Source organism: Phaethon aethereus, assembly GCF_964289735.1.
Source record: "Phaethon aethereus genome assembly, chromosome: 1".
In the NCBI taxonomy this organism is placed as follows: domain Eukaryota; kingdom Metazoa; phylum Chordata; class Aves; order Phaethontiformes; family Phaethontidae; genus Phaethon; species Phaethon aethereus.
The window spans coordinates 199,393,827-199,413,647 of record NC_138575.1 but is presented as its reverse complement, the minus strand read 5'-3'; the positions used below and the strand labels follow the sequence as shown (position 1 = coordinate 199,413,647).

The following is a 19,821-nucleotide window of genomic DNA, read 5'->3' as shown; positions in this document are numbered from 1 at the left end:
GAAAATAACGTGTCTTTTTCGCTATATTGAAAAACCATCAAGCTTCTGGTTATTGTCCTGGGAGTCTGGGAGAAAGTTAGAGAGACATACTCTCATTTTATTGCAGCAGGGTTCATACATCCAGGCTGACTTTAGGGAACTAGGAGTGATGATACTACACTTCTAAATTGCTACAGAAGAGAATTTTTTTAAAATTAAACATTTTTATTTGATGGTAAAACACACAGGGCCCAAATAGTGGAATTACCTATAACTCAAACTGATACTTCCAGTTGCAGACTGCCACCGGGATTTTCTAGACTAGGGAGGCAGAAGGTCATCTCCAACTATCACTCCTCCTGTTTTAGATGCTTATTTTAGGTAGAAAGGAATCACTCACTGTAAGTGCGTAGCTGTCATCAGCAGGTACAGAATGTAGCCGGGATGACTAGAGACCACCCGAGTACCTAAAGCTCGATGAAATGAACTCACCTGAAGTAGACACCTATTGGGAACTTCACAGCAACTGAGATATTCAGGATAAGACAGTCATACACACTCAAATTTATAGTTCCTTGTAAACCAAGGCTGATTTTCCAACACTTGCTGACATCTGGAGATGAAGATATGAGTAGCACTTCTGTAAATCACATCAGTTTTCTTTAGATGCGTAGTCCATACTTGTAAACATTGACTAAAACCCAATGGATTTCCTTGCATTTGCTTGCAATATGGCAAGAACAGTCTGAATTCAATGCATTGATTAGACATCATTTACATAAAACCAGGAAAAGAGATATCTGGTTGTAGAGAGACAGCAAAAAGACCATTACTTCTCTCTTGTAATAGACATGTTTGTTGAATTCAAAGAAATTAATCATGTCTTCTCCTCAAAATAACGTAAATATGGACTGGCCCATAAGAAGTGTGAATAGAGCAGCAGTTGGTAACATTTTCTTTTCTTAGTGGTGATATAAAACATTTATGTTACACAGAGTTTATGAAAATACTGAGATCAAATCCAGAACCCAGATTATTTTTCAACCTGAGAGTCTTCATGCTGGAGCACAGTTGGGGACAGCAGAGATTCCTCATCCCTTCTTACACATGGTTTAGTTTTGATGCTGGAATTGTGTGTAGAAACATTTTTCTTCATATTCTGGTAAACCTAGAATTGGGATGAGGAAATAAAAGAGGTCTTCTGTTATTACTTATTGTACTTGGAGACTACTTTTCTCCCTGTGAAGCAGGCACTTGTAAGGTACAGCCCACCTCCTCTTGAGGGAGAATCAGACCAGATCTGCCTGTTACTTCCCACTGACTCCAAAGGGAGTCCAGACAACTACCTAAGTGAGATGGATCTTATCTAGTGAAAAAGAGCTGAGCTGAGGAAGGGCACTGGACTGCAAAGAATGACTTTTTTTTTGTAGCTAAAGTGCTTTGAAGTTGCTCATCAGTTTGCCTCTATGCTCGGCAGCTTCTGCCAGGCTAACAGCCTGTGGAGAGGCTCAAGGCTGCAAAGGCAAGAGTCATTCATAGCTCCCCACATCCCAAAAGGTTCACAAGTGCACTGCACTGGGAAATAGTGTCTAGCCCAGAGTGGATACCCAGCTAGGAACTGGTAGTTTTGAAAGGAGTTGCTCATCCTCCATGAGGAAGAGATCACAGTCTGGTAAGGATGGAATACAACTTCCTCAGATCCTGTTTATTATTTTGACCTTTAAGAATGACATAGGGCCCTATGTCTGTGTGGACGTGGCAGCACATATCTATGGTGGCCCCCCATGAGGTCCCTGGAAGGTGGCCCGTGCTCAGCTCCCCTCCCATGGCAGCTATCAGCATCACCAAAGCCAACTGCACTGGCTCCTGCACAAGGCGAGCACATTCCCATAGCACAGGCTGAGAGATTTCAAACTTCCAGAGTCCCCGTGCAGGCAGTGGGAAGAAAGAAATCCTCATCAGGGAGGTCAGGATTCCTTCTGATGGCAGAAAAAACTTCCTCAAACTCTTACATAGATCCCTGTGGAATAGCTCCATAACACAGTGGGACACTTGAATAGAAACCTGAAGACTATTTCTCAGTTCATACTGGGCTACAAAAAAACCCTCAAAACCAAACCCCCAAACTTTTTTCTTCTTTCTGTGTTTACTTACTGCTCCTTCTGCCTCAGTCAGCTGACAGGCAAGCGAGGAAACCAGCCAAGAAAAAGAGGGTCTTTTTCTGGAGTCAAGGGCCAAACACGATTGCATCAAGCGATAGCTGCAGGAGCAAAGAGGTGACACAGAAAACATATTAGCTGTTGGAGTCTCTGTAAGTGACTACATGGAAGTTCAGAATTTGGATGGGAATCATGGGGCACCAGAACGATTTTAATACAATGAGGCCAGATTTGAGCGTGTTGCTTCAGAGGAAGACATACAGAAAAGTAAGGGCAAAGAGTGAAATGAAGAACATGGCATTACCAGGGTCCTTAGAAAAATCCTCCTCATAGGACTGAGGCCAGGATTTCACCCTGGCTAGCACATACTGGCATGCTAACCTTGTTTTTCGGCTTCCGTACAGAAAGTGGTAGGAAGAAAATTCCTGTCTGTCTCTGGGGCTGAACCTGCTCCTTGTGGACTCTGTAGTCTAGAGGGCACTTTTCACAGCAAGTCTTTTTATGTAATTTGACATCACAAAAATTTTTCTGAACGCTACCTTAGAGATTTTTTGGTTTCATCAGGGACCAGTGCAACACCTATCTGCTTAAGTCCCTTGCAAACTCGATAGGTTCCCTGATACTTATAAGCCCCACAGCAATCTTTCATGGGTCAATCTGTCAGATTCACCTGTAGCTTTAATGTCATTACAGTCTTTACATGGAGAGGATGAGAATAGTATCATGTCATAGCAAGGCACTGAGTCCCTAGACCATCTATGAAATGTCTGCCAAAAGAGCTCAGACGACTTGAAGTCCTTCCCTTTCCTCCATGCTCCCGATCTTGTAGCTCCCCATCACCTTCTCTTCTCTTGTCCCCTGGGATCCACCTCTAGGCAGAGCCCATCCAGGCAGAGAGACACAGGCTGAAAATCATATGCATAGGAATAGCTCCCACCAACTCTTCCGTAGTAGGGTTTTTCTCTAAGGGGATCCCTGGCCTCCTGGAACTGAATCAAACATGCTAAAGCGCAATTAAAAAAAAAAAGTTTAGAAAAAAATCACCAAAGATTTAGTTAATATCCAAAATGAATATGGTATAACATTGCTTTTGCAAAAAGAAAAAAAAAACAAACAGAAAAAGAAAAAATAAAAAGTCTGTGATCTGAGAACAAGAAGTTCCCTGGGAAAGGAAGGCACAATTAAATAAAGATAATAAATTAGTCCTTTCAAGCACACATAACCTTTAGTGTTGATCATTTCTGCTTTAGGACAAAACCTACATGATCAAGCAGCCTTTTTCTGAGTTAGAGGAGGATCTCACCTTTTGCAACTTTTTTGAGTAAGGTGCAGTGTACAATAACTAAAAGATCATACAAATAGCGACCGAGTAAATAGAAATTCCCATGCTGTGCATCACTCAGAAAATACACTTACACATCTTTTGTAGCATAATATGGTCGGTCCATTTTAAATCCGCTTTGTATTAATTTGTAGAAGTTTGTATCAACCTGAATACCAGGGTAGGGATTTACACCTGTGGAAAATATTGGAGAATACATGTTAAGTCAGAAGCTGTCAAAACCAAGCAGTGCTCTTTTGTTGCGTTATAGAACATACCCAAAGAGAATATTTCCCATAGTAATATTCCATAAGACCAGACATCACTCTTCATTGTGTATGTCCTCTCAAATAAGCTTTCAGGAGCCATCCATTTAACGGGTAATCGAGCCTGTACAGACAGGGGAAAAGAAGACCAAGTCATGCTGTGACACAGGCTTTCTAGATAAGTCACTGTAGTTCTCATGGCTTGAGTAGGACCAGTTCAGGTTTGCTTTGTGAAAATCTGGGTCTCTCTTAGTAGTCCCTTTAAATCTCCCTTTAAATTTCCCTTAGAGAGAGAAATAGGGACTTCTAAGGAGCCAATTCATCTCATCCATTTAGGACGACTAGTTAAGGAAGAGATGATCTCAGCCTTAGAAGGGCCTTCTTCCCTCCTCTGACTTCCATAGTGAGTAGCTCAGGTGGAGATGTCCACCCTGTACTTCGCATAGCCAGGGGATCACACATAAGCTATTGCCTCTATACTATTATTGTCCCTAACAGTAAACGATTCCCAGCACTCCTATCAATGGATTTCAGTGTGCTTTAGAAAGGACATAGGTATCACCTCATTTAAAATGCTATTACTAGCTTGATTTGGTTGATTATAAGGGTAGGAAAAAATGAGATTTCTGCACTTGCACTGTCTCTACAGATACCTGTAAAGCAAACAAAGAATTTGAAAATGCACATCTTCACTTGGTTCATTATCATTCACACAATGGTATGAAAAATAGAGAGTATTCAGGAACTTACATTGCCCCTGACGATGTAGTTGGAGTCATTAACTACATCTCTGGCAAGGCCAAAGTCACATATTTTCACCACTTTTCCATGGGTCACTAGTATATTCCGGGCAGCGAGGTCTCTGTGAATGCACTTAGAAGGAAAGGAAGGGTTAACGCTCTGCAGCCTTTGGTATCAGAAAGAGATAATTCCCTTGTCTCACACAGAGCTCTGAATTTGGTGCCTCCTTCCACCTAAACAGTTTGGAGAGTGAGCAAGCTGGACAGTCCCCAGTTGCTTGTGACAAAGGGACAGGGCCAGAACAGGCAGAAGTGTGCAGGCACTTCTTACTCAGGGTCATGCCTAAAACTGCAATCCAGTCTTTGCTGTAAAGCCGGGGAAGGAGGTATAGTTCAAGCCTGCCACTGTGTGGCTCTGTTTTTCAGTCTGCCTTTCATAGACTGATGCATTTTACCATCTTTTCTATCATCTGAACGATTTGCTACCCTGCACCATACCGATTTGGACTCAAGAAACTCCATTCCTTTGGCAACTTGGTAAGAGAAGCAAAGAAGGTCTTCAAAAGTGAGCACATTAAAATCCTCTTCTTCATCCATCTGTCTGCTTGTATGCTTAATTTTATCTGTGAAAAATAACCAGCAGTATGAGTTTTCCGTGGGCTTCCTCACTCTCTGATTAATTCTAATGACTATTATAAGGATTTTCATGTGCTCTTACCAAGAAAAATATCACAAAGAGCATCCATCTTTTGCATCCTTTGCTCAGACACAGAACAAAGGAAAGAGTATTTTCATACACAAATACTAGCATGACAAGAAACATATGCCACTGGTCATGTTATTGCACTCTTCTCCAGCAAAATTTATGCCAGGAGGGAAGAAACAGATGGAAAGGGGCCTCCTGTGTTACTGAATCTAGTCTAGTTAGATCAATAATATAATAAATACAACAATAACAGATTTACTAGAGATAAAAGCAATTAATCTCTTGCCTTCCTCAGAGTACAGCACAATCCCATTTGATCCAGATGTCACATTCATGTTTTGATGACTTTGTGTGATTTCAAATTCATCCTCTCTGCATAGAGTCGTATTCACACCGTGCTTCAGGTGTTCAGTTCCCTTCCTGGAGTGGGCGACACATTTTCAAAGTTTACACACAGTGGATCACATAATCTTCTACACATAAACTGTTTTTCAGTGAAAGAGCATGATCAGTTATTGCTATTAAAAATCTGGGCACAGACATGAGTCTTCTCAAAACTGGAAAGAGAAACAAGAAATTGCTTGTCTTTTGCATCCAGTGCGAAGAACATCATAATGAGAATAAAATCTCAGTTTTTCCCAAGGCCTTCCTTATTAAAGTATGTGAAGGCACATTCTCAAAAATTCAACAATTTCATCAGTTTACAACACAGCTGATAATACAGCTTAAAAAGAGACAGTAACTTTATACAGATGCTGAATGCTTTACCTGGAATTTTGGTCCAAATGGATATTGTGGTAAAAGATGAAGTTGTGCTGTTTAAAAATATCTGTCAGTGTCCAGTGAAACTTTTCTCTCTTGCTTCTTAAGTAGTTCAGGAGGTCACCATAGCAACAGTATTCAAATATCAAGTAGATTGGTCCTGAAATAGTTGGAAATGTAAATGCCTCCTGCTATCTATAGCACTCTCCCCATTAAAGCTCTAATGATGCCTCATCTTCTCCCAGGACAAATCTGTATTAAACGTGCCAAGCGTCTTCCCTTCCTGGGTAGGCAACCTGTACCAATGGGCAGGTAATGTTTCCTGACTGTAATTACCAACTGTAATGTCCCTTTGGAAAGTCTGCAGCTGATTTTTCGCTGTGGTGCATCTCCCAAGGTGGTTTGCAAATCCGTATGAAGGCACAAACACCCTTCCCCATACCAATGGCAGTGGGGAGGACAGCACAGGCTATAAAGATGCAAGATATTGTCTAAATCATACATTATTCAAGCAAAAAATGACCCCTGCTAATTATCTTGATAGTGTGAATTGGTATCCCTTGACCTACACTTTCATTTATCTGCACTACCTCCATGCTCTAGAAATATCCCCTTTTTTTTTTTCCCCATGAAGACCACCTGAAACCCAAGCGTGCTTGCCCAGAGGACCTATAGGAGGGAAAGACCTTGCAAGGGTATGTGTCTGAGCGGAGCACTGGTCAGGCCACTTTCTCAAGAAAGGAAAAATACCTCCAATTCCTGACCAGGCAGGCTCAGAGGAAAGCCATGACAAGCCAGCAGGAGCAGAGTGAATTGCCCAGGGAGAGCTCAGAGTGGTCACACATCACCCCTGCAAAGTCTTAACACTGGCGTCACCACTTCTGGCTCAGAAAGGCTGAACATGAATTTGTGGATGCTTCTGCCAGAAGTCCCATGTCAAGCAAGGCAGGGCACACTGGAAAAAGCCTGTAAAGTCTCGAAGAGGATGTATGTGAAACTCCTGAGAGCCATGTAAATGCTTCTGAACATGGGACTTGGATAAGGCTGGAAGTGTCCCTGACCTACCTGGCCAGACTAAGCAGGTCTTCCCTGCAGCTCTCTTGCCTACACCATCACATCTTGCTGAATTTTCCAGAAGGCAGTGGCAGCCCGTATAGTTTCAAATCAACTAATGCAACCAACAATGATCTATTGCTTTTCTCTTATGCTTCAAATGCCTTTGCACAACACTATTGTTGTTGATGCAAACTGGGAAAACAAGAGTTAACTGTTATCTTTGGTCTTTCTGACTCAATAAACATCCGTGGCAGAAAATCTGCCACGGCTTTCAGTGGCAGGTGTTACAATTCATGATACGGGCAAACACTGGGTAAACCCCTGCCCTTGCCCCCGAGGTGGTCTGTTCTTTAGGGTCTCTCCACCCGCTCTTGTTCACTGCTGAACTGGCCAGAGACGGAGTTCTTGGGACAGGAAGATACATGTACATTGCCTCAATGATATGACAAGTCACACAATAATTAATTAGTGATAATATTTTGCCACTTTTATCTTAGCCCATCTTTGCTTAGTTCTTTCCATCTTGCTGTCTCTCTTTTCTTTATTCACTTTTGTCCTCTTCTTACTTCCCCCTCCCCCTGCTCTCTTTCAATGTATTTTCTTTCCTGTCTAGCCTTAGGTAATCTTTCCATTTCTTTCTACAACTTCACTGTTTGGTGAGCAGTATGATTTAAAAAAATACATAAATTACACTTTTTTATGTGAACAGAATCATGTGGATACAGAAGTACCTTACACCAGTTAAGTTTTTCCTTTTTGCTTAATAAACTGGCCCATATCAGTGCCATCACCACTGTAACGGGAAAACCTCTTCTAAAGAAGGGCTGTTGTATCACTTCATGCAAGTACAGTCAGAAAGGACCCATTTCTGTACACATGCATGGCCTTAACTTTGCTTTCATTTCATCTTCACCTTGTTTTGGGCCAGCATAGAACAGCAAAAATGGTTGGGCAAAGATGGGATTGAGGGCTGAAGAGGGGAACAGCAGCCTGAAGAATAGATGATTAATTATGGCTTGGATGTTTTCAGTACTGCTTTCAACGATCAATTTTTGACACTTCTTTTCTGTTCAGGAGCCCTTCTTAGTCTGGAGGTTTTAACTGGTACCTTTCCACAATTGCAAGTTACCTGACACAGTACAAGCTCCTAGTAGGTTCACAATATTTTCATGGCTTCCAATGTGAGTCATCATTTTCAGCTCACACATTAGAGCATCTTTTTCTGAAGCATCAGGTTTTTCTGTAAAAGTAATTATACAGATTTGGAAATCTCCAGCAAAGAAATAAAAACATAAATGTTTGCAATGCTTTGTCACACGCAAGTCTTCATTTCAAATTAATTGGACTGACAGAACATTTGGGAACATCCTAAAAAATCATTGTACAGTATAAAAAGTTTTAGCCAAAGGTGGAAGATGAATGTGTGTGTGAGTGTGGATCATTTGAATGCTTGGGAAAGCAGTTATAAAATGTTATTTTTTGTTATTCTTGGGGTGGCAAGGAATGGCAGCAATGTATTAAGGTGTTCACACGCACAGCAAAAATGGCAGTCAACCCTGTTGGAGAGAAATGCCAAGAGAAAAAAAAAAGTCTTAACAGCCATATAGGGCACAACCAGTTTACAATCAAATACAAGGACACACTGTGGTTCCATAATAGCTTTAGGCTTGTTTTTCAGCAAGCATTTGGTTCTCATGATCTCAATGAACTGGGGACGTGGACCAAAATGATCAAGATGAACTTCCATAAAGATAACTGCAAGGGAGTGGACCAAGGAAGCGTAAAGCTGATGCACATGTGCAAAAAAAAAAAAATCCAAAAACAGCTGGATGGCAGAGCTGGCAGGAAGGGACTGTGTGGGCACACAGGTGAGCAGGGTGCTGGTGCTGCTGCCAACGTGAAGCTCATTCCGTTATGTATCAACAGGGTTGTGGTACTTCGGATCCAGTGAGGCAGCCCTCCTCCTCTGGGGGAGGCTCGCTTCTGGACACTGCTTTTATGAAGGGTCAAGTCAGTTTGGAGAGGCCAGAGCAAAGGAGGATTAGAGGTTTAAGAAGCCTGACACATAAGGAGAGATGGAAAGAAATTGCTTTGTGTCATCAAGAAAAAAAAAGACTATATGAAGATGTGCTGGAAGTTTTGCAAACAAGCTAGCACAGAAGGAGGTGAAGGGAGTGCAACAGCACTATGAGAAAAAGAGACCTTACTCCGAAGTCCACAGAGTCACCAATGGGACTAGCGGGCTAATCTGCACTATGAAATTGCATTCATCCTCTTTAGAGTGGAGCAGCTCCATCCTTCCCCACACAATGCGGATCTATGGTGTGTAGGACAAAATGCAACATGCTGCAGGAAGAAGGCACTTCAGCAATACATCTCCAAACTGAAACAGGATTTTGAAAGCATTTTGAAAGGATTTTGAAACCAAGCATTTGTGAGGTGTAGCTGCTAAAAGTCTGTATATAAAGGGATTTTTTCCAACACCACTTCTGCTTTGGAGTCACCAGAATACATCATGGCTTGTGAAAGGCACCCAGAGTTTATCGTACCTTTTAGCATTTTGACTGCGACCTGGACTGAATCTCCTGCACTGCTAATTCCATAAGCTGTTGCATTCACTACTTTCCCAAAAGCCCCAGAACCGAGGACCTGTCCTACAAGACACAATATGCCAATATTATTTGCAGCTGGTACAGCACAGGTTACTACTCCAGCACTGTGATTTGCCTTGTGGACTGCTCACCAAATTCCAGATTTTCCCTGGGAAATTCCCATTTGAGATCATATTCGAATTCTGTGAAGTCGATGTAGATGTACTCGTTATCCGATGGGCCTATCATCTGTATCATTTGCAACTGGCTTTCATATCTAAATTGCTTTGGAAGGAAAAAAACCAGAAAAGTGGAATAAGTCTTAGAGAAGAAGAAATGGCTTGGTAGGAATAAAAGAAGAAGGGGCAGGTATTTATGTTTGCTTTTACCTTTTTGTATTTATGAAAAACGAATACAAACAAAAAAATGATCAATAGGAGGAGAAATCCAATAGAGACATAGAATGCAGCATTGTCCGGGGGCGAAGAAACAGCTCCTGCAACTTTAAGAGATACATATTACTACCCACTGAATCAGAGCTTGTGTGTACAGCTAAAGGTGCAAGGAGAACCTGTGGTTCTTGGTCAGTTCTGCCAGTCCCCTCATGCCTGAGCCTCTTCTGCACAGGGAATGAGATGGAGCCACGTGTAAAGCAGCTGGGCAGGAGGACTTAAATGCTGGGTAATTCTGACAGCTGTTTTCATTTAGAAAAAATGCTACACCATTTAATAAATCTAACTGCATGGAGGTGTTGGTGTGATCCATGGATTGGACATCGAGAGCACAAACAGGAATAAGCAATTCCTCTTCTCATCATGTCTCCCTCTTCTCACCCTGTGCCTTCCCCCACGCAATGTATGTTAGGTACCGAAGCACCAGTTATCAGCGGATGGACTGTACGAAACCTGCTTGGAGTGGATTGATTGTACACAACCTGCTCGGAGCATTGCTCTGCTGCTCAGCCAAGACTGCTCTTAACAAGCCAGGGCCATACTGTAAGGCGTCTGTGGGTAGGCAAGTGTTACGTGAGACCTGTCCTCATATTCCGGTAGTTTCTAAGAGTGTAAGTATTATGCTTACTTTCTACTGTAATTTCAAGATAAATGCTCAAACTCTATCAGTGATCACATCTTCTGCTGGCTGTAGTCAAAACCACCAAACAGCTTGTTTATCCATGACAAAGGAAATCTCGGTACGGCAAATATCTGGATGGTTCAAAACAGTTCCCAGGTGCCACAGCATGTTCCCTGTAATTGAAATATTTTTCCCTATGGGATGTATATGATGTTACAAGTATAAAGTGAATGGGCAAATAATCATATTGATTTTCTTGTTCAACAAGGAAAGAATCCCTCATGTCCCTTACAAGAAGAGAGATCGTACAGTGGTTCCCAAACCAGGGCTTAGTCTTCTGCCACCTGCCTACAACAGTTTAAGAATGCCTCTCTCCCCATATTCACTCCTGCTTCCCAGACAGGGACTGACCCCTGAGTAGGTCTGTTGGCTCAGTTATGCTCTTGCTCAGGTGTGCAATAACCTCCATGGGGTGAGAAGAGCTCCCATGGGCATTTCTGGCAGCACCACAGTGACCTCCAGGAGAGGAACAAGAGCCAACATCTGCCACCAGCTACCAAAGTGGCTTCAGCTCTTCCCAAAGTTGATGCCTCCAGGTTTCAGGTAGAGATTACTAAAAGGAAATAAAAAAGCAGACCACAACATTGCCATGGTTCCGTCCTGCACCCCCTACTCATGTGAAATTTCTGCTCATTTTAATGAGGGAGGCCTCTGCTTTGGGACCAGAGAAAAAGAGACATATGTCTCCCATTCACCGATCATTTCCCACGCTGTATACACAGAGTGCTTGTGTTTTACCTGCGATGCTCTTGTACAGTCAGCCATTTAGCCAGATTAAAAATACTGTAAGTTTTACCATGCCAGCTTTAATTGAGAAAACCTGTGCTAAAGCACTAGCTTAGGGTACCTGACGGGTTAATGAGACTCCTTTTGCAGGCTGAACCAGCAGAATTGTTTGCACAGCACTCAATGGAGAAGGTGGTCGTTGTCTCCTTTACATGTAAAGTACTGCTTGAAATCCATGACCCCATGGATCTCCTCTGTGGCAAGAAGTTGTGAATCCCTCCAGCGATTTCTTCTGTACAGCTGAAAAAGAAAGGAAACCAGTTCTGATTTTTGGCTGACAGTGGCATTTTCCAAGGGAGAAGGTGGGATGTTTCAAAATGTGTCTTATGCCTGTGTTGGAAGGGAGGGAGGGATAGATGGGCTTTATTTTTTGGTGATAGACATGGCAGGGTCAGCAGGAGGTGAACTGGGCTCCCTACCTCCTACACTGGGCTCACTCCCACTCTCCACCACTGCCCTGGAAGGGCAGCTGCACCCTGTGACCTTCCAGACCCCCACCAATTTCACAGCTGACACAACCCCCGCCTACCATATCTGTTCCCGCTGGTTTCACCTTTACCTCAAACACTCAAACCACTGAGCAGCTCCAAATGAGCTGCTACTAAAGCAATAAATACAAAATGAACCCACAGTAAAAGTTCTAACTCCTTTCCCTGAAGGTATGTGATTTCAACCACAAAGTTTCTCTCACTCAAGATGGAGAGCATCCACCAAGTATTAATGACTTATTCAAGACCTGTTATGCAGAAAGAGGGAATGTTATAATCATGGGAAAGGAAGCCCACACAGATAATTTTGGCATTTAGCTTTTTCTGTCATTCATCAACTTACTGCCTAATTTACTGTCCACATAAATAAATGAAGAGGTAAGTAAATAAATAAAATTTATTAATCTCTACACATAGTACTAGCTTCTACATGTGGAAGTTCCCAAGAAAAGAAATGTCACAGCATTTTCTTTGCAGAAATCTGTTTTAAGGAGTATTTTAAACTGACTAGCTGGATGTTTTCTTTCCTTTTCCATTTCTGTACAAACAGATTGATGCTAGGCAGCTCTTCAGAGGTATGGATGAGAAAATAGTCTAGATAATTTTCTTTATACTTAGTTAAAATATTACAGCTTTGTACAGGCTCAAGGAATGGGCCTATGTGAACCCTATGAGGTTCAACAAGGCCAAGTGCAGGGTCCTGCATCTGGTCGAGGCAACCCCTGGTATCAGTACAGGCTGGGGGATGAAGGGACTGAGAGCAGCCCTGCTGAGAAGGACTTGGGGGTACTGGTGGATGGAAAACTGGACATGTGCCAGCAATGTGCACTTGCAGCCCAGGAAACCAACTGTATCCTGGGCTGCATCCAAAGCAGCGTGGCCAGCAGGTCGAGGGAGGTGATTCTGCCCCTCTGCTCTGCTCTGGTGAGACCCCACCTGGAGTCCTGCATCCAGCTCTGGAGCCCTCAGCACAGGAAAGACATGGACCTGTTGGAGTGGGTCCAGAGGAGGCCACAGAAATGATCAGAGGGATGGAACACCTCTCCTGTGAGGACAGGCTGAGAGAGTTGGGGTTCATCCTGGAGAAGAGAAGGCTCCAGGGAGACCTTATTGCAGCTTTCTAGGATTTCAAGGGGGCTTATAAGAAAGATGGGGACAGACTTTTTAGCAGGGCCTGTTGCGATAGGACAAGGGGTAATGGTTTAAACTAAAAGAGGGTAGACATAAGGACTTAGAAGGGAAGACATAAGGAAGACATTTTTGACAATTGAGGGTGGTGACCCACTGGCACAGGTTGCCCAGAGAGGTGGTAGGTGCCTCATCCCTGGCAACATTCAAGGTCAGGTTGGACAGGGCTCTGAGCAACCTGCTCTAGTTGAAGATGTCCCTGCTCACTGCAGGAGGATTGGACTAGATGACCTTGACATGTCCCTTCTAACCCATACTATTCTATGATTCTATGATTCTATCTACAGTCTCCCGAAAGATAATTCGACCTAGTACTCTTCTGCACTGTGGGATTATTAGTTTTTTGGCATATCTAAAATAAAAACTGCAGAGTACATAAAACAGCTCAAAGCTGTCTCAGCTTCTCTTGAAATTTTAGGGCCTGACTCATTGCCCTAAATAAATAAAGGAAATGGAAACGCTCTCACTAACTTTACTGGAAACACCCTCATTGACTTCACTGGCTGTGGTAACAGGTCACCGTAACAGCTCTATTAACAAAAGCTTAACCAATTAATCAAGACCATATTAACCAGTGCATTCCCTGAATGCCCTCTAGGTTTGACAGGCCAAGAGAAAAACTTAGATTGGACTTCGTAACTACCTAACTATTGATATAAACCCAGTGGGGTTTATTTCAGTGTAAAGAGCCTGAGATACAGATCTTTATAGGCTTCATTTGATGCCAATAAAAAAATTGAAAACTTTCCCTAGTTTTGGTGATCTGGTTCCTCTGGAGTGGGCCACCATGCCCCCTCATACAAACAGTTGAGGGTGCATCTTACGCTTAGTTTCTTACAAGTCAGTCTTCATATAAGGATAGCTCAGATATGGTCTTTGCGATGAATCAAAAAGAAGGAAAATCATTTACTTGGACGAGTTCAGTTTGGGACAGTTCCTCCAAACCCAGGATGAGGCGGGGTAACTGTCAGCGATGCAGGAGATCTGCCTGAACAACAACTGCATCGTTACTTCAGGCTTCCCTGCAGCAAGATAACACAAGACAATTTTTGTCAGCACTCAGAGACCAAAACCCTTTACGTTTACGTGGCAATGTACATCTGCCAAGATCAAGATCTGCTTCTGTGTTTTCAAAATAACCCACCCACATGTCACTGTGAGAGCTGGGTGCAGCCCTCAGTCCTCCTCCTTCCTCCAGTCCCACCCCTCGGTTCTGCGGGACGCCAGTGTGGGCAAGGGGAGCAGCCACTTTGTACAGGCCAAAACAGTGGCAGAGCCGAAATCAGAAGTCTTGACTTCTGCTTTTCTGGCTCGGAGCAAGCAGTCGGCCCTAGGACTCCACTGACACCCCAGTTCTGGGGGTCCGGCTCATACAAAATGTGCACAGAGGATCCCTGTATAAATAATATATAACAAATAATGATCCCTCACCTAGAGCAAGGGTGAGATGCTGCAGTCAACGTGGCAGAACTGAGATAACCGAGAGCATCAGGCAGGACTGCGCGTGTGCGAGTCACGGGCAGGGGCGCAGGAGGTGGTGCAGCCCTAACATATGTGTCACACCCCAAGGGATCGCCAGACTAACTGCATTAACTCACAAATGCCGTTAGGAAAAAGGTGACATAAACATGCCACAGAAAGCTAACAGCTAATGAGGATAAGTGTTTCCTCTCACTGTGTATCTCACATGGTCTCTACAACAGTCACATATATTCCGGCTCTGTAGAGTTAGAATACAGTCACTGTATTTTACAGAGCTCTTAGGCTTTGCGGTTTTCTTGAGAAGTATTAATTTTTTCAGTATATGACTAATTTCTCATAATCTGTCCTCTCTGTTTATGGCAGACTGAAAGGAAGAGAAAAAAATTAATAACTTCCTCCTCCTTCCTCCGTTCTCCATCCCTGACCAACACAAGAAACATGACCCACAGGCAGCCGGCATCCTTCTCCAGCCCAGTGCCTGGATTTCAGTAGTGCAGTGCAGTGTGAAGAGAAGCACATTTTTGTCTTGTGTTTCTCCATTTTTAACAATAAATCTATGTAAATTAAAAGGGGAATACCAAGGCAAAAGCAACATATTAGCTCCATTTATATCAGTGGCAAAATCCCAGACTTTGCCAAATCTTCACATGGATTGTTTTCTCACTTACTTCTCACATACAGAGTGAATTTTTTTGTCATGACCGTATCATCATTTTCGGCATAGAATACATATATCCCAGTCTGGTGCTGATGGTTGCAGAACTTTGATGAAATGCTGTGGAGCAAAGAAAAGACAGGAAAAGGACAAAAGACTGACTTGAAAAAGATTTTAAATGTAGTCAAGACTCATATACATGTCTGAAATGAGTCAACACCTTCTAATGGGGAACCAAGACTAAATTATTTTTCATTAGAGAATATGAACTCCAGAATGTAACAGTTTTGATAAGAGGATATTTTTTTCCTGCAGTATTGACTTCATTCTGCAATTTTCCTCATAGTTCCTGGACTGCATCTGGGCTGTCAGGCTACGATTTTGTTACCAATCCACTGGAAGAGAAGGCATATAACACATCCTGGCACAGATGCTAAGATCAGCAACAGATCAAACTCTCTACTCTCCAGAGGATTTTGATGAGAGTTTCTAGTTGATACAATAAACCGTATTAAGGAAATAGCAATGAGACAGGTAGGATCATATGAGAGAAACCCCTCCAAATTGAAAGATCTGACGGAAACTCAGAAATGAGATCATCATCAGAAGTTCAATGTCAATGAGATAAAGCACCAACCATCAATATATTTGTGCAGGAGGAAGGGCAGCCTTCTACTAATCCCTATGGCCTTTGGCCCAATGTCTGGCAGCAAACCAAGACCCAAACCATGCAGGAAATGGCTTGTGACAATGGAAATGGTGAGTGAGGGCTCTGACAAGTCCCTGGGCAGGACCTAACAACAGAGGACTGCAGAGACTTAAAGATTCCTGCACGACTGGCCTGTTGAATCACCGGTTTATGGGACATGGGAAGAGGCAGGGAGAAAGGAATATATTATCTTTCAGAGATGGCATCCTATCTGTCCTTTTGACTAGGTTATTGTTGTCAGGATAGTTGCCATATTTAAATGGCAGCTGTTGCAATTCACCAACGTTAGAAGAGTGCTTTCGAAAATCTCTCGTTATGTTGAGTTGCTGGCATTTTGGTGGCAGATGTTTTGGCTGATTGCTGAAGGATAACCAGGTAGGAGGCCCCCAACTCAATTTTAGTGGTAAAGGCAAGCAGGCATATCAGGGAGTTTGAAGCAGACAGAAAAAATAGACAGTCCATAACAGCAATTTGCAAAGTAAGAGAAAGCAGTAATGAGCTTGAAATCTAGAGAACTAAAACCAGGGTATTTCTCATTATGTAAGATACATACAAATGAACTAAGTAATACCTTGCAATTCTAAACCAGGAAAACTCACATTGAAGCCACTGTAATTTTGCCTTGTGACTAAGGCAACACTTCCCTATAGTTATTGACTTTTGGATGTATTCATCTTAATTGGTGATCAATTAATAATACAATCACCTGTGTTGGCCTTAAAGATGTCCCTGAACTCAGGGACTTTTTAAAATCAGACCCCTTTTAAGCTGCCTCAAAATGGATACTGAAGGCAGGAGAAACCACAAATCATTTGTTGCTTTAGAAATCCTAGGTCTGAAGTATTAAACCTTAATGAAGTAATGAGAAAGTAATTAAAAAAGAGTGTCTTTGATACCTGAAAATATAAGGGGATGTGAGATAAATATTACAAATTTAACACAGGTCATTCTCTGTATGAGAACTCATTTGCTTTTAGGAGGGAAGTGAAAATCAGCAGTGTACTAAAACAGAGAGACAACAAAAGCAAATAGAAAATGGAAATTCTGAAGGAATCTCTGAAAACACATTAAGGGCACTGATAGGAGAGATGAATCCTTAGGACTTGAAATTAAAAGCTAAAGCAGGGAACAGAATTAATAAAATTTAATATGAGCTATAGTCAGGAGGAACAATTTGATAAGAAAATGGCAGAAATTAAAAAAAAGAGAAAAACAGGAAATGAAAAAGGATATGAAAGGAATAAAGTAGAAGTGTTGGGAGATGGGATTTCACAGAAGTCTACTAAAATATGCAAAGTTAGGCTCACAACATATTAAAGTATTGATGACCTTTTTTGTTTTGTTTCAAGAAACCTTCTGCTTTAAAATCACATTGAAGTCTGCGGTGCTACAGCTTGTAGGCAGAATCTCATGACCTCCGTACCCCTTGCTGCTTCTGGGGACTTCAAACTGAATGAAATATTTGCCCTTACTTTTTCCCTCAGGTGAAACTATCTATCCAATATATCCAATTCAATCAAAACTGGATAGCTGTGGGGGATGTTTGTACAGAAGAATCTACTTGTCAAATTAAATAATCACCATTCATGAATTTTTCCCTCAACTATATTTTTCCATAAAAGAAACAGAATGATAAATAAGGAAAGTGTAACTACCTAATATGAACATTAAAAAAAAAAAAAAGTATTTCACCAACAGCACAGTCAGGTGGATGGCTGAGTTACGCTTGAAGAAGCCTCTAGAGCAGGCTCCAGAGATGCTTGGGGTGGTGAAGCATGGCTGTGCTGGCCACTGCTGAGCTCGCTCAGGACGCACAGCTCTAGGGATACAGGGTGGACTTTCCCCTGTCCAGCAGGTGGTGATCAGCCCTCAGCAACCACCATGTCTGTGCTGCAAAGGCTATCTGAAGTGACTCATAAATCCCAGGCCACCAGCAGCTCCACCTTACTGATTAACAAGGGTTACCTAAGCTATTTCAAGAGTTCTCAAAATTGTTATTGTTGGCCCAGTCCATAACACATTCTTCTTATCTGGATTGAATTTACACCAGCTGTCAATCATCCAAGCAAAACTGACTCCTGCTCTTACAAGCAGTGAGAAGAGGTCCATACCAGCTGCAAAGCATATCAGCTCAGCATTATCAGCTGGAGGGAGGTACCTATTGGGCAAGGATGAGCAAGTGCTCATGGCCATCCCTTGAGACCTCATTTCCAAAATCAGTCTTGACCACAAAGAACAGATCTGCCTAGCCCATGTCAGGCATTGCGGATTAGTCACCAACACCCACCCAAGACTATCAAGGTTTGCTGACAGCCCTCACTTTATCAGCAGGGACAGAGTTCCTGTGGCCATTGCCAGGAGATGACAATTTACTAATCTGAACTGAGCTGTCTCTGAACCTTGTGGAGGTCTGACTCCAGCACACCATCTGATGTAGATGAAAAGGCCAGTCTGTTGCAAAGATGACTTGACAAGCTAATGGATAAAATTGAGTGTACCAAAATATTAAGGAAAGAAATAATAAGAAGTGTAATCAAGGCTGTGGCACAGTTTTACGCAGATGCTAAGAGAAGTGCTAAGAATATGAAAAGGAATCAGTGCCTAGGTCCTGCTTGTTTTAAAGCTAAAACTTTAAAAGAGCAGCTTGGCTTTATTTTCACTGAGGTGAATAAAAGCTGTTACCTCGAAAGCCATAGGACTACTCTGAAAGAAACTCTGAAGGAAATTAGATAATGTTATCAAGAAATTAGAAAGCCTAGGGAATGGAGAAAACATTAGCCTTAAACAGGATTCATGCCAGAACTTCATTGTAGGAAATAACAGAAAAGGTAGATAACTAACAGGTTTATTCAAAACATGTTTTGCAGTAACGGAAGAATACATGACCAGGGTAATGAGCAGAACGGTATGTTTCTGTGGCACAGGCAGAGCCGAACAGATCTGATGGTGGCCTGGGAAACTACAGGACCCTGGATTTGATTTAAGCAGTTTGAAAGACACTGGGAACATCATCAAGAACAGGATGACAAAAAGGGAACACGTGGAACTTGTGATCCCGTATGAAAACAGCAACAGATCTGTAACTGAGAAATCGTGACAGAGAGAAAAGGAATGGCAAAATGTATATAACCTAAAGTGTTGCTAGATGCATAACTTACCAAAGGGTTTATTATAACATGGAGAATAAAGTGATTCTAGACGTTATCTACATGAACTGCTGTTGAAAGCCAAAATAATGTTTGAGTGCCTTTTGTCAGCATGGCTTCATCATATGGCCTATCCACATTTTAAAAACACAAAGAGAGTACAAAACATGGACAGTAAGCAGTCCATATAAAGAGGAAACATTATTATATCAAGTTACTCCAAAATATTCAAGTACCTGTGTCCATCCATACTGTAACTTTGTTTACATGGAAACGTTTTTTGGGAAACTAGCCACATACATCTAACTGGTGGGTATGCTGTAAAGTTAACTTCGAAGCAAAACTCTTCCTCACCAATTTCAAAATCTTCTTTAGAGTCGGTTATATTTATAAATCCTTTTTCTGGAAAAAAAAGATTGATATTCTATTACAAAGGCTGGATTGCTTAATGAAGGAGTTTTGACATCTGTATGTTTTTCATTTTGGTTATCACAAGCAAAAAAAAGCACCATGTTACATCACAAAAGGCATCCTGTTAAATCAAAATAAGATAATGCTTCAAAATAGGATTGAAATGATGTCACTGTGTTCAGCTGCAGACAAATAAGCTGAGCCTGCTGCAGTTGCATTTGGTCAGACCAGAGCCCTTCCAA

General features: G+C 42.1%; 1 protein-coding gene across 1 annotated transcript in view; it reads right to left on the bottom strand.

Annotated features, from left to right (window-relative positions):
- Positions 1-1,012: 1,012 nt before the first annotated feature.
- The window catches only part of FLT3 (fms related receptor tyrosine kinase 3), a gene marked incomplete at its 3' end in the record, with an annotated part of 44,757 nt that continues 25,948 nt past the window's right edge, over positions 1,013-19,821 (bottom strand). The window contains exons 9-24 of the mRNA XM_082000039.1: positions 19,405-19,570; positions 15,327-15,433; positions 14,087-14,198; positions 11,562-11,740; positions 9,970-10,082; positions 9,733-9,865; positions 9,539-9,643; positions 8,119-8,229; positions 5,940-6,093; positions 5,458-5,591; positions 4,964-5,088; positions 4,476-4,598; positions 3,738-3,849; positions 3,555-3,654; positions 2,134-2,239; positions 1,013-1,147 (exon numbers count right to left, since the gene is read on the bottom strand). Coding sequence (XP_081856165.1) covers positions 1,013-1,147; positions 2,134-2,239; positions 3,555-3,654; positions 3,738-3,849; positions 4,476-4,598; positions 4,964-5,088; positions 5,458-5,591; positions 5,940-6,093; positions 8,119-8,229; positions 9,539-9,643; positions 9,733-9,865; positions 9,970-10,082; positions 11,562-11,740; positions 14,087-14,198; positions 15,327-15,433; positions 19,405-19,570 — 2,015 coding nt within the window. The remainder of the gene's footprint in view (positions 1,148-2,133; positions 2,240-3,554; positions 3,655-3,737; positions 3,850-4,475; positions 4,599-4,963; positions 5,089-5,457; positions 5,592-5,939; positions 6,094-8,118; positions 8,230-9,538; positions 9,644-9,732; positions 9,866-9,969; positions 10,083-11,561; positions 11,741-14,086; positions 14,199-15,326; positions 15,434-19,404; positions 19,571-19,821) is intronic.